At 39.9% G+C, this 22692-nt stretch overlaps 5 protein-coding genes, 3 long non-coding RNA genes and 1 pseudogene across 19 annotated transcripts; 3 read left to right on the forward strand and 6 right to left on the reverse strand.

Annotated features, from left to right (window-relative positions):
- Positions 1 to 56: 56 nt before the first annotated feature.
- On the reverse strand, positions 57 to 1002 carry LOC116932736 (annexin B9). Its single transcript, XM_045176525.1, has 4 exons — positions 881 to 1002; positions 619 to 795; positions 363 to 546; positions 57 to 259 (listed from the first exon to the last, which is right to left on the reverse strand). Exons 1-4 carry the CDS (start codon positions 921 to 923, stop codon positions 217 to 219), a joined length of 447 nt encoding a protein of 148 aa, XP_045032460.1. The 5' UTR covers positions 924 to 1002; the 3' UTR covers positions 57 to 216.
- A 749-nt stretch (positions 1003 to 1751) lies between these two features.
- LOC116932740 (nischarin) lies at positions 1752 to 3431 on the forward strand. The gene is made up of 4 exons (XM_032940573.2): positions 1752 to 2346; positions 2432 to 2569; positions 2634 to 3066; positions 3129 to 3431. The coding sequence occupies exons 1-4, from the start codon at positions 2279 to 2281 to the stop codon at positions 3189 to 3191; spliced, it is 702 nt and encodes a 233-aa protein (XP_032796464.2). The 5' UTR covers positions 1752 to 2278; the 3' UTR covers positions 3192 to 3431.
- A 1825-nt stretch (positions 3432 to 5256) lies between these two features.
- Positions 5257 to 9965, reverse strand: LOC123474404. Of its 9 annotated transcripts, none has more exons than XR_006649208.1 (11): positions 9870 to 9965; positions 9660 to 9795; positions 9536 to 9584; positions 9335 to 9477; positions 9093 to 9230; positions 8832 to 8988; positions 8499 to 8726; positions 8306 to 8442; positions 7040 to 7167; positions 5793 to 6966; positions 5257 to 5722 (listed from the first exon to the last, which is right to left on the reverse strand). It is a non-coding gene; the product is annotated as an uncharacterized LOC123474404 (long non-coding RNA). The 9 variants fall into 9 exon arrangements; XR_006649206.1 differs by having other exon boundaries at positions 5257 to 5366; positions 5433 to 5722; positions 8832 to 9230; XR_006649213.1 differs by having other exon boundaries at positions 7040 to 7161; positions 8832 to 9230.
- Positions 9966 to 10304: 339 nt separating this feature from the next.
- LOC123474398 lies at positions 10305 to 11985 on the reverse strand. 3 transcript variants are annotated; one of them, XM_045176521.1, is made up of 5 exons: positions 11845 to 11985; positions 11558 to 11777; positions 11435 to 11506; positions 11137 to 11258; positions 10305 to 11074 (listed from the first exon to the last, which is right to left on the reverse strand). In XM_045176521.1, exons 2-5 carry the CDS (start codon positions 11751 to 11753, stop codon positions 10946 to 10948), a joined length of 519 nt encoding a protein of 172 aa, XP_045032456.1. In that variant the 5' UTR covers positions 11754 to 11777; positions 11845 to 11985; the 3' UTR covers positions 10305 to 10945. The 3 variants fall into 3 exon arrangements, with proteins under 3 accessions (XP_045032456.1, XP_045032455.1, XP_045032454.1); XM_045176520.1 differs by having other exon boundaries at positions 11137 to 11270; XM_045176519.1 differs by having other exon boundaries at positions 11137 to 11333.
- Positions 11986 to 13009: 1024 nt separating this feature from the next.
- LOC123474504 (dolichyl pyrophosphate Man9GlcNAc2 alpha-1,3-glucosyltransferase-like) lies at positions 13010 to 13764 on the reverse strand. Its single transcript, XM_045176718.1, has 2 exons — positions 13424 to 13764; positions 13010 to 13364 (listed from the first exon to the last, which is right to left on the reverse strand). The coding sequence occupies exons 1-2, from the start codon at positions 13588 to 13590 to the stop codon at positions 13010 to 13012; spliced, it is 522 nt and encodes a 173-aa protein (XP_045032653.1). The 5' UTR covers positions 13591 to 13764.
- A 493-nt stretch (positions 13765 to 14257) lies between these two features.
- On the forward strand, positions 14258 to 14784 carry LOC123474328. The gene is made up of 3 exons (XR_006648956.1): positions 14258 to 14538; positions 14610 to 14684; positions 14747 to 14784. It is a non-coding gene; the product is annotated as an uncharacterized LOC123474328 (long non-coding RNA).
- Positions 14785 to 14862: 78 nt separating this feature from the next.
- LOC123474252 lies at positions 14863 to 15656 on the forward strand. 2 transcript variants are annotated; one of them, XR_006648862.1, is made up of 3 exons: positions 14863 to 14946; positions 15009 to 15061; positions 15445 to 15656. It is a non-coding gene; the product is annotated as an uncharacterized LOC123474252 (long non-coding RNA). The 2 variants fall into 2 exon arrangements; XR_006648861.1 differs by having other exon boundaries at positions 15009 to 15656.
- A 3280-nt stretch (positions 15657 to 18936) lies between these two features.
- LOC123474505 (extensin-2-like) lies at positions 18937 to 20230 on the reverse strand (the record flags this gene model as incomplete). Its single annotated transcript, XM_045176719.1, has 2 exons — positions 20202 to 20230; positions 18937 to 19918 (listed from the first exon to the last, which is right to left on the reverse strand). Coding segments are annotated over exons 1-2 (1011 nt in total), but the record flags the coding sequence as incomplete, so codon positions are not given.
- Positions 20231 to 21489: 1259 nt separating this feature from the next.
- On the reverse strand, positions 21490 to 22475 carry LOC123474506 (annotated as a pseudogene).
- Between the last annotated feature and the right edge of the window lie 217 nt (positions 22476 to 22692).

Here is a 22692-nt window from a genome sequence, read left to right on the forward strand (position 1 = left end):
TTTTGAAATGCAGCTATAGCTATAGTAGCCTTGGCTAGTCAACACTTGAAATAAAATTTCATAGGCAGGATTTTGTTTACTTTTAGAAAGAGAAATTTATAATGCATGCAGAGGTTACAGATAGTACACACACATTAGCCTACATAGACCTACTGTGTGTTTTCAAAAGCCGAATGTGTGCTTTATCTTACGTACCTAATTATCTTCTTTAATCAATTAATGCAAGTAATGCTGAGCGGTAGGATCCAGAAGTATCATCCTGTTGAGGAAAACAGAAGCTTAATTTTCTCCTTACTTGTTTCGGAAACTGCATAGTTTATTATATGTTTACAATGTTTATACTATAGCCGAGTTCAACTTACCGACACATCACTACTATAAGTGAAACTGAATAGATGTTTTGATAGGCAGTTTTAATGTTACCGAGATCGGTCTCACAACGACTAATTGTTAAGCGCATAAGATCTCGGTCTGCTGTTCCAGCTCCAGCAATAGACTCATGGAACCGGGAGGCAAAGTATTTTGCCTTGTCGCGACTATATTGCACTGGAGAAAAAAATAATTCTGTTTAAGCATTTTCCGTCTTACTTCCAATGCAATAGGAATAATAAATAATACGAATGGACACAAGAGCATTTCCCATGTCCCTTCCCTCAAATTCGGTGGTAACAACGGTAGTGAGCGAAGTTCCATATTTTTCTTCGTAGAGAACGGCTACTTCGTCCACGTGAACATAGTTGCGCAAAGAAAACACGTCTATGTAAAGATCTTCGTTGGTTCCTTCAATCGCGGGACCTGAGCATAAATTCCTATACTTGCATTACTTCGTTAACTTTTACGCCAAAACGCTGAATTTGATTAAGTAGAGAGGCTAGTATACCTCCTTCGTACAAATCGTCGACATCTTTCTCCACTGCTGTCATATTCAGAAAAGTACTTTCATCTCTGAGTCCCTGTCAATAATGAAAAATATATATATATGTATCCGTTTAAGGTTATCTAGAATAAGCCAAGCTGAAACTCACGATCCGTCAAACCACACCGACAAAAATATCCAATCGGTTTACTACTCGGTTAGGTATTTTTTAAGTAAAAATTTTACAGAAGTGGATAGCCCCCATCATCGGCTATCCATTTCTGTAAAATTTGTTTATTTAGACCTAATATTGTTACCTATCAAGCTATTTTAATTTTGTGTACTGTGATAGAGGGATTACCCGAGACACGTTAAACCGCACCGACCTACCTACCTGAAAAATAGCTGATGGGTCATTACTCGGGTAGGTGCTTATCAAGCGGTTTTCTTTCGTTTAAAATACCCACTTTAAAAGATATGGCCCAGCCTTAACTTAAAATGGGTGTGCAAGTGAAGGAAAATAAATAAAACTATGATGTATTGCAAAAAAACAAGTCAAATAGGGTACTCAGTAATGATATCGGGTTTTGGAACCGGTTCCACTACCCGAATGCCCATGAGTGGAAATTCACAATTATTACAGTAATTTTAATGAAATTATATCGTTGCTTAATTAAGTTATATCCTAATAAATGAAAGCAAAATTATAAAGTTAAAATGCATTGTATTACGGAAAGGAAACAGAAAGAAAAATAAACAATAAACATAAATAATAACAAACACAAAACAAAAAAATAACGGCTCGGGGGTTTTGTGTTTTTGCCTGACAGGGTTCAGGTCCCTGAACGAGATGGAGTTGCAACTAAATGCGTAAGGCAAGTTGCGCTAGTATAGCGAATTGAGCTGTCTATCTCTTGCTGCAAATTGAGGCCAGGGACCTGAACCCTAACAGGAGTTGTCGTCATGTTTTGCCTGACAGCGTTCAGGCCCCTGAACGAGATGGAGTTGCGACTGTATCCACAAGTAATGGGGATTTGGATACGCTTGGTTGCCAAACTAGCGTTATTATTATACTGTAAAAGGAAAATAACTAACTAATATTGGAATTTTGCGATGATTAATGAAGTAATAACCATTATTATAAATAAATGTAGAAAAAAAAGTAATGAACAATTACAATAGTAACGAAACAATTATAGCTTTACTAAAAATGCTATTACCTGGGAAAGGGATATACGAATGGAGGAGGAGGGGGGTTGGGGGATGCAATAAGATTTTAACCGAAAACCCACCCACCCCCACCCCGCTCCTAAGGGCAAAGCAAACGTTTTGGAAACGACTGCGCTTGGCCTTGAACCTTCAACTCTTCTGTTAGTTCGTGAAGTGTAAGCGTCAAGTCAATTAGTGTTTCCAGCAACGAAGATGCCCCGCAACCACCAAGTTCAAGATGGATTCGAGGAGTTCGAAGTGGAAGCTGTGTTGAATCGAAGGTAATTGAAACTTTATTTTATTTCTTTTTAATGTTAAATTTACTCACTTTATTATGTTTTAATTATTTTCCTTTTTCCGTTTTAGGATGGTGCGGTCGGGAACTGGACGTTCGAAAGTCCAATATTTACTGAAATACGTTGGGTATGCAGAGGCGGAGTGGACGGACTATGCCAATTGCGGAAATTGTCGGTACCTGACCAGAAAATTCCTGCGAACCGGAGGGTAAGGGTTTTTTTGTATTCATTTTTCTATTATTCAATTAACTTATTTTATCTATTTGTTTCAGAGCTGTAACCGTCTACCAGGCCGGACCAGCCGGTGATAGGGGTGAGGCAGTTCTGGACGGGGAAGCCTCGCTGTATTGCGAGGCTTTTCTGGCCAGAGAAGCCTCGCCCTCGGGCATGGGCAATCCGGCCGAGGACGGTGGGCAGCCGACCGATGAGTCCGCCGTAGAGCTACAGGCCATTGAGCAACCCGCTCCCTTGGAACTACCCGCCTCCTTGGATGTACCCGTCCCCGTGGAGCTACCCGCCCACGTGGCCCGACCCGCTCCCGTGGAGCTACCCGCCCACGTGGCCCGACCCGCTCCCGCGGAGCTACCCGCCCACGTGGCCCGACCCGCTCCCGTGGCGCAACCCGCTCCCGTGGCCCAACCCGCTCCTGTGGCGCAACCAGCTCCTTTAGCCCACCCCGCTCCCGTGGCTCAAGGTGCTTTAGCGGTAAGTAATTCTATTGTAATTTTTATTATTAATTTAAGTAAAAATTTTTTTTTTAAACACAGAAACAGGCCTTGGGGTTGATGTTCGAGGGCTTCCGGTTGCTCGGGCCTCTTTTGGGGCAATAGGGTCTTTGCATGAAATTTCGATTGGTTTTAAACATACTTTGTTAGAATCAGTTTTTTACGCTGATTCTCATGGTATTTTTTATTTTTTTTAAATCAACCGAAATGTGTGTATTTTTAGTTAAAAGTTCGAATAAGCTCCTCCCATTTCAAAACGGGCTCTCAGCCATTTTTCATGGGCGGAGCCTAATTTCTGATCAATTTGTAGACGACGCTAATGAAAATAAACAACTTTCTGTGCCATTTTTTTTTTACACTTCACTGTGAAGTAACTTTTGTTTGGTTTTTATTAAGTTACACAATGAAACATCGTATTTGTGTTATACCTGGATGTAAAACATCACCAATAAGTGATCCGAATGTTAAATTCATTTCATTCCCTGCAAATGAATTAAAGAGAAAATTGTGGTTCGATACTATGGGTTCATTAAGTTCCAAGATTCCGAAAACAAGAAGAATGCATCGTTTGGTAACGGTGTTGGTTCGCTATAGCGCCGTTACTATGCGTGATACCGTATGCGTTACTAATGAGTGTTTATCTAATGCTAATTGCAGGTCGACGATGGATGAAAGAGTGACGCAAGTTTGAATAACGATTGGAATAATGACCACACTGGCTGGTTACATGGAAAGCAAAGGCTATAAACTCCAAATGGAGGAAATTAGGTGTCCACATGAATTATAAACGGTGGATTAATAGGACGACCAAACCCATTCTTTTTTCACGTTCTCTGCAGTTAACCATCACAAATATGTTTTAATTCTGTTTTATATAAATCAGGCAGAAATGTAAATAAATTCTTGTCGTGACCCTCGGACTGCTCAAAGTTGTGGTGATGATGCGGCTTTAAGAAGTCGGAATGAGCTGCAGCGAGTTCATCTAAGTTAATGTCCGTTAGGGTAGACTATTAGATTTAGCTGTTGATTTATCCAAACGCATGGGGGGAATAAGCAGCAATAATTGGGAAGGCGCAATCAAGTAAACTAATCTTAAGGGCCGTTTTCAAAATAAGCCCATAACCCCCAAAACAAAAATTTCAAGATTGAAAAATAGCAAAGAAAAACAATCTTTGTTTTTGGGGGTAACATAGCCTTAACCTCATTCGACCTACCCATCAGCCAGTATTCAATCAACATGGCAAATTTTTACATATTTATATCGTTATGCCTGGCGCCTCTCTCTCTGTATTTCACCTTCAGTCCCTCTCGCTCTCTCCTGTCTTCTTCTCTCTCTCTCTTTAAGCCATCACACCTTCGATTGCTGGGCAAAGCCAGCCACACTTTCCCAGCTAGCCATCTACCCCAGAACGTCTGCACTCGTCTTCGCTGTACTAAACTCAATGCCATCCCTTTTTCTTTTTGCTCTTCTTCCCGCTTCTTCCCTCCTTTTCTCTCCGACGACAATCATTCGTCTGTTTCTCTTGAAGTGGATATAACGTTGCCTTCGAATTAGTTTCCCAGAATCCAATTCATAACAATATAAACTAAAATGATTGCTTGAGTTTTTGTTTTGTTTTACATTTTATTCAAAGTCGGCTTCTACGAGAAAAAGAAAAACATTTTTGCAGTGGGCACAGTGACATCATTTACCCCACAATCTAACAAGGCTGAAAAGATTCCGGTGTGATCAGTTCGATCGAAACTAAAATTGCATTTGTACAATACAAAAGCATTTACTAGATTATAACAGAACAGAACGAATCTGTTCAGGCATGAGTCTTCTTGTCGTTTCTGCCGTTTTCTGTCATCTACAGAAAACAAGGCGAATATGACGTGCACAATACGACATACTGACTGTATTAACCAACCAGCTAGTCATTTTCACTTCCATACAATCGCCAATGTAACGGGCCGAACGACAGCCATCAAAAGATTTCATAGAAATATGCTACTCATATGCCACCTGGTGGCAACCGAAGAGTAACTTCTAGGTCTTATGGCGGGATTGGTATACATGTTCCAGTCACGATCCGTGAGTGCAACCGTTTCCGTTTCTATTGTAGCATTTTTTGCGTGTCAAAATTTGTTTAGCATAATTGAGATTCTTAATAATAAGTAACACAGCAAGTGACGAATAAAGTTCATTTTTTATTATTGTCAATCTAGTTCACCGTGTTTGCGAAATTTAGCATTAAAGCTAAACTGACGCCATAATGAGCTGCAGCTTTTTTCGATCATCTATGAGACAGTATAAAAGACTTGATGAAGCAAATTTCGTATGGTAAGTATGATAGGTAAGTATACGCTTAGTCGGGTTGGTGCAGTGGTTCGAGTGATATCAGCTTGCAGCTATCACTTGTGACTCCAAATCACGAACCAAGCACACGGTCATTCCTCCAATAATGTGACCGTACTTAGTGCTCGTTGCATTCGAATCCGTTCGAATCAACGTCCTGACTTTTTCTTTCAGGCACGGGCATGGCCTAGGTGATAGTTCCCGAGGCGATTGAGGTTGGGTTTAATAGTCGTTTGATTTTGATCACAACATTTAGCGTGCACCAAAAATTGGCGACATAGTCTTCAAAGATTCCACGCTGAAAAGGAATAAAGAGTCTGACGATGACTTGCTATAAAAGCCAATCATGAATTTGAAGAAATGGATACCAAATGATTGCAAAGGTCGCCACTGTGGCAGCGCCAATCTGGACCAAATTCTTTAGTTGGGAGGGAAGTGAGGAACCTTTAGGTTGACAGGAAGCCAGCAAATAGAAGCCAGCAAATAGAAGTATTGCATGATACAACTCCATCTGCTTAAAGTTTAAGGCAGCTGAAAAGGCAATTGCTGCTAACACATTCTTTCCCTGAGAAACAAAAATGATTGCCCACAAGGTCGGTAGCCGGAGAAATAGGACCCCGACAGATAGGACCCGGAGATATAGGACCCAAGAAAAAGCCATGGAGAAATAGGACCCGGAGAAATAGGCCCCCCTTTTCAAACTTTCTTTTTAGGGTCCTATTTCTCCGCTAGATGGGTCCTATTTCTCCCCTTCGTAGGTCCTATCCGGCTTCGTACAGGCACGGGTTATATAGTTTTCAGCCGACAGAACAGCGTTGGCGTTTATGCATACATTGAAACAGCCAAAAAAATTTTGTTTTAACTCCGATTTTTTATTTTCTTGCATTAATGCATTGTATATGAAGTGATTTATACAGCTCATTTTATGAAAAATTGATGAATATTCTGTAAGCTTGGTAATGTTGAATATCATCATACGTGTTAGTTTTCTGCTGCATTCTTGCACCCTTTCCCGATGTAATAGGGTATGCATTACGTTATGTACGATGCATTACATTAATAAACAATGATTGCTGTTTAATTTTTGTTAAATTTTTTTATGAACCACACAATATAAAGTATTAACTTCTAAGTTTCTGGTAGCTATGGAAGATGACCAGTATAAAAATTTGGTAGGAAACAATTACCAGTAAGCGTATTTGCAAGCAGTATCCCGCAAATAAATACCTTTATCTTTGTCGGTTCTAGAATTTTCTTTAATGAACATGAATGACTCATTCATATTGATGAGCTTTTGTTTATCGGAATTTATTGGTTTGGATCACTATCTTTCCAGTGAGTCACGGATCATTAGAAGGGATGAACCTTCGATTATTTGGAAATTGCTTTTTGGAAATTGCATCCACCAAGGATGCAATTTCCATTGGTGTCAAGCTATCTTGAAGAAGATTCGCGACCTAAAGCTTTCTTCAGCTTATAACAAAAAAGGGCCCAATCCAATTCGAGATTTTGTATTCCGTCTTCTTTGCCTTGCGTATCTTCCTGGTAATATTTTGTTAATTATTTGTTAGAAAATGTATTTAACTTTTAAATTTTTTTTTAGCGGAGAAAATACCTTCCGTATTTGACGGTTTGCGGGACTCAGCACCACAGGAACTGGCAAGGCTGCTGGAATACATGGACAAGAATTGGATTCGTGGTCGGTTTTGGACACCGGAAAACTGGTCTAGTTTCAACCTGCTTCTGCGAACAAACAATGATTGTGAAGGGTTACACAATGAGTGGAATAAGGTAAAAATATTAATAATATTATACAAAATTGTAGTATTAATTAATATCTACTTTGTACTTCAATGTTGCAGTTGGCAGGTGGCCCTAATCTACCCTTTTACAAGATGACCATGGTACTCGAACAACTCTGCGACGACGTCACGTTAACTCAAAAGCTACTTTCCCACAAGAAGATTAAGGCGCATCGGAAGAAGGAAACCAGCACGAAGAACTCAATCTTATTTACGCTCTGGTCTCGCTATCAAGCTACTGAGGTATTTACAGCTATTTACAAATTGTATAAAAACTTAAACCTAATTAAACATTGCCCCTATTTTCAGTTATCTACCAACCAGCTACTAGAAGAAATTGTCCTGGAGTTACGAAGTTCTTTCCCCTCTGTAGTTTCTGACCACCCAATGAACATCAACGATGGTAATATTGATGCATATGATATGTCTTTAGATGATAGTGCTGATTTTTAATTGTTTTTTTATAAAGTATGTAGTTATTTGACAATGTTTTTTGACAGACAAATTTTTTTTTATTTTACGTTTTTCATTTGACAATATTTTTTTTACACTCATTTTTGTTAAACTAAATTTTGCTATTTTAATTTTTTGTAATGTTTCATAATGTTTTGTTATGTTATTCTATTGTTTCAATTGACAATGTTTTTTTACAGACTAATTGTTTTATATTACGTTATTCATTTGACAATATTCACACATGACAAATATTCAATTTAAAATTTTTTTATCTAATTATCTAATAAATTTTTTTATTTTTCTTTTTAAATGGTGCGTAATGTAATTACCCTTTTTTCTAATAATATTAATTTACTCTTAACTTTACTTTGTACTTGATTAATCATATTACAAAACTTAGAAAAAAAAATAACATTTAAAATAAACAAAAACTTATACTATGAAATATATAATATGTTAGGCCAGATGCTCGCCTCTTGAATATGGGTTAAACTCACGGGGTTAGGTAAAAAGGTGGACTTAGGTAAGGATTTTGTCAGGGGTGTTGGGGCCTTCGGCCAACCCGTCGGGCCTTTGACCACGCACGGGAAGACGAACATCTGGCGTTAACATTAAATACTCACCCCAAGTGCCGAGGAAGATGAAGAATGTGTTGATAGATGTTTAGTGTTAACCGCATCGTCGTCATATCAATCTTCGGGTGGGTTGCTTACCATCCATTGGAGGTAGCTAACACCTCCAGCAGTTACAGCGCCTACACCTGTAGCTATCATTATTCAATTATTTTCTTAAATAATTGCATTTGTTTACGATTACCTGTTGTTGCTGTAACACTTGGACTCCTTGAATATTGCCCGGCAACTGGCATGCGGGGATTTCATCTTTCATGCTGCTGAGTAAAGGTATTATTGTGGACTTGTATAACATTCTAGCTACTTCAGTCGATAAATCATTGGAGGTGAGACGTTTTCAGCCAAGTTTAAAAGTCATCCTTGGGCAAACGGCGATTCCCTGTTTGTTGCTAAAAGGAACGATCCTCGGACACTTCAATTAACGTGATGAGGGCGATTATTTTATACCGAATAACAGTAGCTACAAGTTAGGTGAACGTGATAGCAACCACGAACAAGATAATCTAGAGCTACTTACTTTATTGAAACTGGTTCGCCCATCAACGTATTGACGTTTTCTTGGCAATCTCCATTTTGGTAATTTTCCCACGAATCGCACTGAAATGCATTGAAGCCTAAGGGGCTGTTGATGGATTCCGCATAAAGGTCCACGACGCGACAGTGATTGCAACATTCTGTAACATTTGAAAATACATAAATATAAAGTGAAATCTTCCAATACAAATTGTATATTGGTTGGACAATATCAGTAAAAAATCTGAGAGTGGTGTTCCTTGACCAATGAGAATATCCACAAATGCCCCAGTTGCAGCTCCAGCTATAGGTACATTGATTAAAGAAACAGTTACATGGTCACCTTCAGCTAGAACAGACCAGTCCACCGATATAAAATTACAGTCCTCCTGGAGTAGGTATTCTGCCAATATATTATGGTTTTAGAATAAGAAAAGTTTGTACTCAAGTCATCCTTTTGCTGGCAACTGATATTATTTGTCCCACTTTGCTTTAGTTAAGGCTCACCATCTTTAGACGAATATCCTTGGTCTGGAAAACCACCCCAACCATGTGCAAATATTTTAGTTGGAAGACTTTTGTTATAATTTGACTGTTCTAGTAATGAAACATTATTTAATTGTAGAATGTAGGCCTCATTTACATTTTTTCTGTTTAAATTTCAACATATTTAGTTATGAAAAACAAAAATTATTGCAATGTGAAAACCTGGTAAAGAGCTGGTAAATTACGGTATCAGGACCGATATCACTGGAGACTGCTGATTGAAATTTTCACAAATCTCAAAGTAGTTTTTTATTTGTCAGTTCAAAAATTACAATTGTTTCATTACCTTAAGAGGGATCCATAGTGGAGTAACAATGAAAAAGAATTCCAAAGTCCTTGGTATCCACTGAACAATCACTTTACACCATGGACCAGTGGCAATTGCAAAACTATGGTCCATACTGCTGATGCTATTGCCCTAGCTAAAAGATACAAAAATATGGCGGTAAAACTGAGTTAGAAATCAACTTAAAACAAAAATCCTAATATATTTTACCTAATAAAAATAACGGGACATGACACACATGATTCTAGAACTTCACTGATAAAAATGGGCGTCTGCCGGGCGTTATCTGGCGTTGTTTCCACTCCAGCGTTGCCAAACTTATTTTTTTCTTATAATTAACCATGGTGTAAAAGGGAGGTGTACCAACTCTTCAGTTAAGAAGGGTATCTCAGCTGAAGCCTCTTCGTGGTACAAGGTTATCTATCGTCAGAGACGCCTGGTGGCCGATCTTGAACTAAATGAAAAACCCACTTGAAAAATATTCTAAGTCCAAAACAGTGGATCCATCCCTATCGGCATTCGCTACGGCCTATGGCAATAAGATGGCATTTCAAAATTAATGTTATTATCTTTCTTGTTTGGAAAAAAAAATATTTCAAGTACTGTATGATCACACTCAATATTTAAAAAGAAATTAAAAGATAGTTTAAGTATTACTTTGTATTAAATTTCTTGTATGGGCATTTTTGGCCAGTTTGAAACTCGCCTGGACTGTTGTTTGTTCTTTGGACAATAAAACATCTTTCAAACGTTTAGATTCAAAATAATATCTCACTTTTACATACTCCATTATTAAAGTTCCCATATTACAATGGGGCAGTACATTGGTTAATTTAACTTTTGCTATACACTCTTGGAATGTATCAGTGATATAAATATGATTAAGTGACTTAAAGTGGTTTGAGACAACTTTTTCAATTGCGCACAAAGTTTGGTACATTGACAGGGTGACAAACACCAGTCCACCTTTGGTTCGAGCTCTCGTGTATGCATCTGCGTCAAAATCACTTGGTAGATCTGCTTCTTTGGTAATTACGGTCTGTCTGCATGCCTCACACTCGAAAAGGTTTTCTCTCGTTTTCACCATGTAACCTGCTACATCGTATATGAGAAAGTTACCGATTCTATCTTCTTTGGACAAGGGCAACTCGTTCACGTAACGCTTTCCCAGCTCTTCCATTAAATCATCTTTCATTGCTACCCTTAAATCAGTAGCAGCCTTAGCATTGTCGGGGAATTTTTTAATGAGACACTCCTTAAAATCGACGAGCACCCTAATATGGTCATCATTTTCTACATTTGCGTTCCGCAATAGTATCTTCGCGGGTGTGTACAATGACATCATCCTGATAATATGTAGAAAACTTGCAGCCGTTGGATGTGTATCGACTGAACGTATGCGCCCAAAAAGTCATCTATAGGCAAAAAAGGATAGTTCATTAAACGATTATTTGCATTTTTTTTTACAAATATATACCTCTAAGGCGTCTTGGTTCCATTTTGCTGTCAGTACGAAATCGTATTTCTCTAAAGGGTTTTTTGGATTCAATAACTCTTCTGTCAAGTCAATGGTGCTACGGATAGACAAGCGCCAGCCATCTAGAGTCGTATCTGACGCAAATGCGGCTATTATTGGACGTTTTCCAGGATTGCGATGGCACTCCTCAGTTAACTCTATTATTTTTAGCATGTCTTGAGTACAGATTTTTTCCCCTTTGTTACCTTTCCCTCCATTTCGACTAAATTATTCCAGTTGTTCCCATTAATTGACTCACCCTTGTGTCGTCCATTCATAATGTCAAATGTGTCATTAATAAGCTTTGTAAGCTTTTCTGTAGCTTCCGATCCTAATAAAATAATGAGTTAGATTTATAAATTTGGAAGATTTAATAAGGTACCATTGAATAAATGCGCTGTTTTTTTGTCTTCTCTTAAAAATTTTAAAGCCATGGCCATATGTTTGGAGTACAGCTGTGTGGCCAAGCTTACCGTCATTCTCTGCCAGGTTGATGGCCAAATGTGAGCAAGTTTTAACTTGGGAACCAATTTCAAACCAAGCAACCTTTGATGCTCAAATACTCTCTGATAGAACATGTGGTAGACAGTGTGCCCGGCAAACTGAGAAACATAAAAAGGAAAGTATTAGTCTCCATTTGCTTAAGTATACTTTAAGCACATTTACAACCTGAGCAATTTTTTGAAGCACAATTTATTCACCATTTTTGGAAAGACGCTATCAAGGCGTCAACCAAACGACGCCATTAATGTGTTCAAACTTTCACTACGACTAATGGAAAACCGTTGACGACTGATCCGAAGGTAACATTTGCTCACAAGCTCAAGAGATGGCGTTTACTATAGAGAACCTAGCAATGCCTACTGGTACCACAAAGAGGCTTCACAAGAGATACCCTTCTTAACTGAAGAGTTGGTACACCTCCCTTTTACACCATGAATTAACTGAATTACTTAAATACCCGCGAAACCTTTATATAACGAAACCCTTCCTATTCAACATCATAAATTAATTTCTAAATGTATTACTCCATTCATAAATCAATAAGGAAGATGTCTAACACTAGTGAAGAACAACCACCAGAGCAAATTAAAAGGCCGACAACCCTTTTACAGGTAGATATTGAAATTAAAATTTATTTTAAATATATGTATTAATATATTTTTATTGTGTATTCAGGGGGACTTCATTATACCATGTCTCCCAATAGAGACTTCTACTCCAATGGATACAAGACCAAATAAAACCGATGAAAAAAGTGATTCCAGTCCATCATCAGACGTTACTGAATTCAGCTGGTCTGATGTTAGCCCCCCAACCGGGTGGGATAACACAGACCAGGAAATGAAAACAATCGAAATCAGCTCGACAGTTGATGTAAGTTCAACCATAGAACTGGATTAGTTTGATATTATTTGAAATATAGAATACATACTTTGAAACACATACAACTGAGATTAAAATTCTTACAGTAATTAATCAATTTTTCATCAAATGAGCTGTATAAATCACTTCATATACAATGCATTAATGCAAGAAAATAAAAAATCGGAGTTAAAACAAAATTTTTTTGGCTGTTTCAATGTATGCATAAACGCCAACGCTGTTCTGTCGGCTGAAAACTATATAACCCGTGCCTGTACGAAGCCGGATAGCCGGATAGCCGGATAGGATCTACGGAGGGGAGAAATAGGACCCATCTAGCGGAGAAATAGGACCCTAAAAAGAAAGTTTGAAAAAGGGGTCCTATTTCACCGGGGCCTATTTCTCCATGGCTTTTTTTTGGGTCCTATATCTCCGGGTCCTATTTGTCGGGGTCCTATTTCTCCGGCAATCACAAGGTCAACCCCAACGAAACACAATTGTACTGAAAATGACTATAATCTATAAGGGTGAGTCCAGAGTGTGAGGACAAAGCAAAGAAAACCCATTTGTACTTATTACTCATCTTCAAGCTTCTAATGTAAAAATAAAGTGCACTGACAAAGAAAATACAATCAGACACAAGGACGGACATCCTCATGAAATATTGGTGGTCAAAGTTTTCAAATCCCTGAGACACATGGAGTTTTACATAGTCTTGGTTGATTTTCTTAGCCACCGATCCAGTTAGGTAGCTTTGATATGCTGTGAGAGGAGGGTAATCCAGTCCCCAGTACAATAAATCATTGTCTGTTGTATTTCTATACCTGATGAGATGGATATCCTATGAATAATATCAGCCAACCTATCTCGACATCAAACCTACCAATCCTGTATGGGTAAGTTAACCGTAATTTCCATCCAATGTCTTTGAGCTTCATAATCTCCAAATTTTGGAGGTTCATTTTTGCCAGAATATGGGAAAACTGAGACACCCAGTTTAATGATGATTGTAGTCAAAGCAATCACTTCTAACTTGTAAGGGACCTCCATAGTGAATCCTTACTACGCTATGACCTACTATGACGAAAATCACTAAAAATAAATAACAAAACGAAAAAACCAAACAAAAAAACAAAAATAGCTGAGTTAATTTAGTGTCTTCAAGTCGCAGCCTGCAATTATGGGTAAAGTATACATTTCAACTTGTCTCATCCTTTTTTGTGTGTTAATATTGTCACACTGGCTTTGTATTGTGTCACATGAACATAAATCAATACAAGTAGTGATGACCTTAAATCTAGACAATTATTCACTTGTTACTAGTAACAATAAGGGATGACCATACCAAACTCGGAGAGCGTCTGAAGACTCCAGGGAACTACTCCTACGGAGCCTAGCTCCGGGAGCTCACCCGATGGAGACTCATCTAACGCAGATTCAGGGCAGCGTTTTATACCGTCGCGCGAATTACTCCCCTTCCGGACTGCATATCTGCGTATCTTTCTTGGAGCGGACTTCTCCCGATAATTTCTTCACCACGATCGCAGCGTTGTCCAAGGAGCGGATGACTCATCTCTGCAAAGAGATAACCAATCTCCCTTTTCACCCGCGACAATATGACAATGCAATTGTTGAGTTAAAGGATTTGTATGTTGTATATAGAGGTGGATTGATTGTTGAAAGTTTTGATGAATGCAATTATGTAATTGATTTATTAAAACCAATGGTTTGATTGCAGCAGCTTTTTATGGTATTATGCTGCTACTGGCTGTCGTGTCACTGATGGCTGGGTGGACCATGGGTGTGCCGATGGATTCGTCTTCTTCCGAGTACGGTAGTTATTCATACCAGACGACTACTGCTGCGCCGTACTACACCACTGCTGCGCCGTACTACACCACGACGTATGCTGCCCCCAGTTATTACACTACAAAGGCGTCCGAGTACTACCCCACAACATATGCGTTTGCCAGTCTTTTCCCATTTCACACGGTGTGGGTACGATACATTTTAGCATGACTGGCAATAATTTGGCTAGTTTCTTGAACTGTCTTTGTCCACAAGCTTAGGTGAGGCCCAAGTCAACCTAAAAGAACAAGCGAACAGACGTGTGACCAGTTGACCAACACCAGTTGCTGTTTCAGGTAAAAGATTAACGTATGATCAATCATTATAAATGGCAAAACTAATTGCAGTCTTTTATTAGACGATGGGGTGTGTGATGCAGGTTCAAGTGTAGGGAACCGCTGGTGTGGGCTGGTAATTACACTTTTAATTAACGGCTGCTAAGTACACTTTTAACCAAACTTTCATTGTGCACAAGCTTAGGCAAGGCCCAAGTAAACCCCAAAAAACAAGTGAATAACAGACGTGTGACAAGCTGACCAACACCAGTTGCTGTTTCAGGTGAAAGATTAACGTATGATCATCTTTTGTAAATGGTAAAACTAATAGCAGTGCTTTATTAGACGATGGGGTGTATGATGTACGTTTAACTGTACGGGACCGGTGGTGTGGGGTGGTAATTACACTTTTAACCCAACTTCTAGTAGTAAAGAATGAGTGATTCGCGTTCTGGCCCAGCAACATGTAAGCTGTTGTAAGGCCTAGAAGTGCGTTCATCTGGCCTTTAGTTAGTTGCAATGGAAGTGATTCGCGTTCTGGCCCAGCAACATATAAGCTGTTGTAAGGCCTAGAAGTGCGTTCATCTGGTGTTTAGTTAGTTACGCTAGAAGTGATTCGCGTTCTGGTCCAGCAACATGTAAGTTGTTGTAAGGCCTAGAAGTGCGTTCATCCATGCCCATTGAATCTTTACTTATTAATCAGCTTAAAAGTTTAATGTAAAAGTAAGTAATGCCTTGTTTTTCATTTACTTGTGATGCCGAGTTATTCTTCAAGTGGAAGTTGGTGCTTCACCTGCAAGTCGAAGATGGTGCTGGAGGTGGTGCGGGCGCTGGAGCTGGAGGTTGAGCTGGCGCTGGAGCTGGTGCGGGGGCTGGACCTGGAGCTGGCGGTATTTGATGAGCGAACTATATGACAGTATAATTTGTTTTGCATCCGTCATTGTAGTGTTTTGTATTCTGCCTTGTACACTAGCCCATCATTCACCTTTTCAATCGTTTCGATTTTTTGGTGTGAAGTTTGCGCGTTTATGGTTTTCCCCCTTGGCAGTGTATTTTGTGGACATAATTGCTTTGTTCATAGTTGAGCGCCACTGGGAACTGCCCCCGTGGACCTGCCTAAACCCCTTCCTTGGTCCGTAAGCCGAGGCGAGAGTTACTACCTCTTGTAATGGACGGTGGTACATAAAGGCGTATTATTTGCAGGGGGGAAGTGTGTATTAAGTGCGCTTCGAGATATCAGAAGAAGGTGGTACAAACGGTGAAGGAAAGACTAATGGGGTATACGAAAGAGCGCAGCATAACAATATTCATAACAATATTAACTAAAATGATTGCTTGAGTTTTTTCTTTTCTTTTTCTTTTTCTCGTAGAAGCCGACTTTGAATAAAATGTAAAACAAAACAAAAACTCAAGCAATCATTTTAGTTTATATTGTTATGAATTGGATTCTGGGAAACTCATTCGAAGGCAACGTTATATCCACTTCAAGAGAAACAGACGAATGATTGTCGTCGGAGAGAAAAGGAGGGAAGAAGCGGGAAGAAGAGCTGTAAGAAGAGTTGTAACAAGAAAATGTAAATCATTTCAGTTCCTTATCCTATTTAAATGCAACGCAGTTCACACACATTCATTTCATTGAATAAAACCAATCTTGTTTAAAGTTTCAGTTGCTACGATACGATCGAAATAAAAAATCAAATTACCCATAGTTGCAAAGCTGAAGAACACAATGTGAAACACAACCGACAGAAAATTTAATGCTGTTGCTTGAGTGTCCAAGTGCCTTATTACACTGACTTACTGAACCGTGGTCGTCTCTTTTTATATGGTTGTACAGTCACCCTGTTTTGATTCATTAGTCTGCGGTTACAACACGTGCACCTGCCAGGTAATGACGTAATAGCCAATATTCTTACCCCACCCTTTTGACTGGTGCTTTTTTTTGTATAGGAACGTTATGAAGGGGCACAAGTGAGCTCAATAAACTGATTCCGTATAGAACAAGGAAAGTAAATTGAGATTTCTCTTTAAAATATATAATGCCATGAGAAAGGTGAATGTGAATTGTACAGAAACGTATAAGCTCATCAGGAAAGCGTACGGGTATGACATCCATCGTGACAACCGGATTGATGATAATAATAAACTCAAATTTTCCAGCTACGTTTGATACGATCATTTTCCAGATCCGGAAATTGAAAAGACGGAATCTTTTCAGCGGCCTGGATCATTGGACGCATTGGGCTCGTGTTGGTGTGAATCTTTGCTTACGTCATCCCATCCCATCTGAAAAGCTCATGTGCTAAACTCTAGCAACGGAATATTTAAGCAAAATTTCAGGGCTGGATCAGTGTAGTTGCTTGGGGCGGAATAACGCTTCGGAGCCTCGGTGTAGTAGCTAGGATTCGGCCTTTGTTGTAGTGTAGTAGTAAACCGGAGCTTCGGTATACTAGCTTGAAGTCAGTTGGTATTTAAGTGTAGGTTTGAACGTAGGATGTGGTGGTGTAGTAGGAGGGCGTTATAGTTATGTACAACTTCCTACTACAGGAACGTTGTGATACCTGAGATCAATTAATCAAAGACAAACAGAATATCTTTGAATGTAATGGCGTAACTGATTCATCTCGACAACTGATATTTTCGCCACACACTTGGAAAAACACTTAGCCGATGCATGAACACAATAGTGTCGACATCGGCCGCAAGGTGATATCGAGGATTCTTGCATGTCATTAACGGTGTTGATGCGTGATGCCACACCCTAAATCGGGAGTGCTAGATAATAATTCGAAATTTTAAATATTTAATTAAGTTTTTTGTTTTGTAATCAAGTCGAATGATATTCATCACTGTTTTTCCGAGTTCAGCGCATTTCTATGTGTAGCGGCACTTGAAATGACTGGGCATGTTACCCTCCCACTGTTGGGATTGCTAGTAACCAAGAGTCTGTAAGCAATTACAACTCGAAAGGTCAAGCGTTGGAATGGGATTGGCCCCTCCATTGCAATGCAAGACTGAATAGAGAGGTAAGAGCTCTCAGCTGATGTCACGATGTGGATCGTATAGTACAGCAATATGATCTCCATCCGGGCAGGTCTGGAGGTTACTAAGATAGCAAGTCAATCAAGTGCTTAGCGCAATCTTTTTTTTTTTTTCAACAACTTAAATTCAAACTGGCAAACCAAAACTTCTAACATCTAGTCCGAATATTTAAGCATTTCCCTAAAATAGAAATTTCAGGTTGAAACTAGGAAATTAGCTTTAATGGTATGTATAAATGCAAACTGAAAAGAATTTCGCTACACTATTATGCTATTTAATTAAATAGGGTAAACAGCACAAGTGAGATTTAAAGATGCCCAATAAATTCTCTATGCCAATGGCCTAACGTAATGAATGAAGGCAATGTTCTGTACTACGTATCAGAAGATATAATGTCATAAACAGATTCACAAATGTTTATGATATAACTCTAGAATATTAAACTGTAAATTAATGTTCAGAATTAGAAAGCTGTTCAAGTAATATTGAAATTGCCTTCACCCGCCTTATTTGATCAAGAATAGAAACAATAATGGATTAGGTAACGATATACATCTGTATTCAAGATTTCATTGAAGAACCCCATTCGTATGGAGCGGCGACTATAGTGAATGCATAAATATATATCAAAGAAATGCTGAATTGGGAACGAGGACCGCCAATGATAAAACAAAATCTAATTGACACTTCATCGAGCTAGATGGACAACACAATTTTAACGATTAATAGTACTTTGGTGGCTCAGTGTAGTAGGATGGGGTTGCATATGTTGTGTAGTAGGCTGGAGCCTCGGTGTAGTAGCTGGGAGCAGAGTAAGTGGTAGTGTAGTACTCTGGCGCTTTTGTGGTGTAGTATTTGGGGGCTTCAGTTTGGTAGTAACTTGGAGCTGTGTAGTACTCGGGAGCCTTGGTGGTGTAGTACTCGGGAGCCTTGGTGGTGTAGTACTCGGGAGCCTTGGTGGTGTAGTACTCGGGAGCCTTGGTGGTGTAGTACTCGGGAGCCTTGGTGGTGTAGTACTGGGAGCCTTGGTGGTGTAGTACTCGGGGCCTTGGTGGTGTAGTACTGTACTGGAGCCTTGGTGGTGTAGTACTCGGGAGCCTTGGTGGTGTAGTACTCGGGGGCCTTGGTGGTGTAGTACTCGGGAGCCTTGGTGGTGTAGTACTCAGGAGCCTTTGGGTGTAGTACTCGGGAGCCTTGGTGGTGTAGTACTCACTCGGGAGCCTTGGTGTGTGTTGTAGTACTCGGGAGCGGAGTAAGTCGTAGTGTAATAGACGGGAGATCCGGTGTAGTAGCTTGGGGTAGCATAAGAAGGCGCGTAGTATTCAGGCGCCTTAGTGGTGTAGTACTTCGGAGCCTCGTTCTGGTAGTAAGTTGGAGCCGAATATTTAGGAGCCTCAGTGTAGTAAACTGGAGCAGCATAAGTAGAAGGGTAGTATTCGGCCTTTTCCATAGCGTAGTACTCGGGGACCTTAGTGGTATAATAAGAAGTGGCAGTGTAGTATTGTGGTGCATCGGTGTAGTAACTTGGTTTGGCATATGTAGCAGAGTAAACCGGGGCTTTAGTGTAGTAGCTTGGTGCCGAGTAGTATTTTGCAGCTTCAGGGTAATAAGCTGGGGTGGAGTAAGTTGTTGTTGTGTAGTAGCTGGGCTCGGTGTAGTAAGACGGGGTGGAGTAATACTGAGGGGCCTCTGTGTAATAAGTGGGCTCACTGTAGTAAGACCGAGCGGCTTCAGTGTAGTAAGTCGGAGCTACGTAGTACTTGGTTGCTTCTGCTTCGGTGTAGTAGGCAGCGGTAGTAGTAGTATAGCTGGGGACAGCATAGTACTTGGGGGCTTCGGTGTAGTAACTTGGTGCAGCGTAAGCCGTTGTTGTAGTACTCCGGCGCCTTAGTGGTGTAGTATTTCGAGCCTCAGTGTAGTAGCTTGGAGCTGAGTAGGACTTGGGAGCTTCAGTGTAGTAGGTCGGAGCAGCATATGTAGTGATGTAGTAGGATGCTGTGGTGTAGTATTCTGGCGCTTTGGTCGTGTAGTAGCTAGGTGACTCGGTGTAGTAGCTAGGAGTAGCATATGTTGTTGTATAATACTCGGCCTTCTTCGTTGTGTAGGACTCGGGAGCCTTGGTGGTGTAGTAGCTGGGGCTGCATACGTCGTTGTGTAGTAAGGCGCCGGAGTGGTGTAGTACCCAGAAGACAATCCCATCGGTCCCCCCAGGCCTTTCCAGCCATCAAGGTAACGACAGCCAACAGCAGCATCGCGCCGTAGTTAGCTGAAACAAGACAATACATAAAACGTTATCTCCTGAATCCACCTGGATGTAATAATAAGATGCACACAAGTTCATTTCGATTGATTAAAATCCCAATGAATCACAATTTCAATTCCTACGATTAAATAGTTAAATAAAACGACAAATTACTCATCATTTTAGAGTTAGAAAACACGATGTGAAGTACAACTGATGGTAGATGTCGTGTTGCTGTCCAAGTTGCTTACTACACTGAATTGATACATTTCTGTCCTCTCATTTTATATGACTGCAAAGTCAACCCTGTTTCAATCCATTGGCCCTGCGGTTACGACACATGCACCTTACGGGTAGTGACGTAACAGCCAATATTCTTACCCCACCCTTTTGGTTTGGCGCTTTTGTTGTGTAGGCGTAGTACGTTTGAAAGGGCGAACATTGCTGATTCAATGTCAAACAACAATCCTTAACGTGAATATCAATTTCTCTTTAAAACAATATGCACAAGAGAATTTTAATTGTAAAACTCTTATTCTAATTGTAAAACTAGTTAAACTATCTATTAATTAACCCCGATGTATCCGCTAACTGGTTAATTCCAATGATTTGGCTGACGACATCGAGACAAAGAAAACACAGAAAGATGTGATTTGTGCTGTAACGAATGATTCAATCTTTTCCTTTTCCTAGTCGGTAATTGCAAGAAAAAAGTCCTTTATTCATTGTCAAATATGAATCGTCGAAAGTTGCTAAATATTAACATTCGCGTGCAGTAGAGCAAGAAAAGAGATGTGGAAGTGGATCTCATTGAACCCAATCTTACACCTATATGTATCCAAGACGTAAACCAACGATCAAATATCCTTTGTGGGGCATACGTCGTGATAACTGAGCAGATTGCAGTCATGAACAAATATTTAGTTAACTAGTACGTACGTACGGTACGTATACGAGTACGTTTACTATCACATGTGGGACTATGTTGATGGACATTTTTCTTTACGTAATTTCACTTTAAAAACTCAAATGTCATTATAATTAAAGGCTTTTACTATTTTTAACGTATAATTAAGAAATAAGGTAATAACGGAATTCTTTAATCCTCATTAGTCTCTGCCATTAAGAATTAACATAGGGTCTACTGTACGTCAAGGTGTAAACGTCCTTCATATAGGCCTATCGTGAAACAAACTCGATTCACCATACCACGCTTGTTTTGCACACAAGTTTTATAAAGAGAAAGAAATTAAATGCGAAGGGTTAACGAGGACATTTTTGTATGAAACATCTCATTTGACATTAATGTTATACTTCAAGAACGACTGTGATGAACCAATAAATATGGGAGATGAAATGTTCAGCGCTTTAAAAAAACTTGGCCTCTAATAGTATTTAGGAGCTGCTTCAGTGTAGTAGCTTGGGGCAGAGTAGTACTTTGGAGCCTCAGTGTAATAGCTGGGAGCCGAATAAGTGGTGGTGTAGTATTCGGGCGCCTTTGTGGTGTAGTATTCAGGTGCTTTGGTGGTGTAGTACTGTGCCTCAGTCTGGTAGTAGGTCCGGAGCCGGATAGTACTTGGGAGCCTCAGTGTAGTAAACAGGAGCAGCGTAAGTGGTGGTGTAGTATTCAGCTTTCTTGGTATAGTAATCCGGGGCTTTAGTTGTGTAGTATTCAGCAGCCTTTGTGGTGTAATATTGGGGAGCCTCAGTGTAGTAAGATGGAGCAGCATAGGTTGTAGTGTAGTAGCTTGGTTCAACGTCATACGAAGGAGCAGCAGTGGTGTAGTAACTGGGGGCAGAGTTATACTTTGGAGCCTCAGTGTAGTATGTGGGCTCCACGTAGTAAGACTGAGCAGCTTCTGTGTAGTAAGTTGGAGCAGCATAATATTTGGCTGCTTCTGTTGTGGTGTAGTAGGCAATAGTAGTGGTGGTGTAGCTGGGTGCAGCATAATATTAAGGAGCCTCAGTGTAGTAGCTTGGTGTGGCGTAAGTCATTGTGTAATACTCCGGTGCCTTTGTTGTGTAGTAATTGGGTGCCTCGGTGTAGTAACTTGGAGGAGCGTATGTTGTGGTGTGTAATAAACTGGGGCCTCTGCGTAGTAACGTGGAGCCGAATAGTACTTGGGGGCTTCGGTGTAGTACGTCGGAGCAGCATAGGTAGTGGTGTAAAGTATTTTGGTGTAGTATTTTGGTCCGTAGACCGAGGCGGAAGTTAGTTCCTCATTGAATGGAATTATGGTACTTGCTGATGGACGCAAAGTACACAAAGAAAGGAGGTGAAAACTCAAGTAAACTGGGCAACTTCGATTTACTTCCCCAATTCTTAGCAGAAGAATGTCCCCGCACCTGACCATTTACGTGAACCTTCCATTAAGCCTAATCGTTTCTTACGTTACTACCCCGTGGGTAGATAATTTCGAAACTATCGGGACTGCAACCGGGACCTCGCGTCAAATTTACTTGTTTAGCGGGGGTGGCAACCCCAAACCGACTTTCTTCCTACCTGAGTTTCAATACTTACCTATCATACTTAAGGCTTCATCAAGTCTTTTATACTGTCTCATAGTTGATCCAAAAGAGCTACAGCTCATTATGGCGTCAGTTTGGCTTTAATGCTAAAATTTCGCAAACACGCTGAACTAGATTGACAATAATAAGAAATGCAACTTTATTCGTCACTTGCTGTGTTACTTATTATTAAGAATCTCAATTATGCTAAACAAATTTTTTGACACGCAAAAAATG

The sequence above is a fragment of the Daphnia magna genome, linkage group LG7, assembly GCF_020631705.1.
Source record: "Daphnia magna isolate NIES linkage group LG7, ASM2063170v1.1, whole genome shotgun sequence".
NCBI classification, from domain to species: Eukaryota; Metazoa; Arthropoda; class Branchiopoda; order Diplostraca; family Daphniidae; genus Daphnia; species Daphnia magna.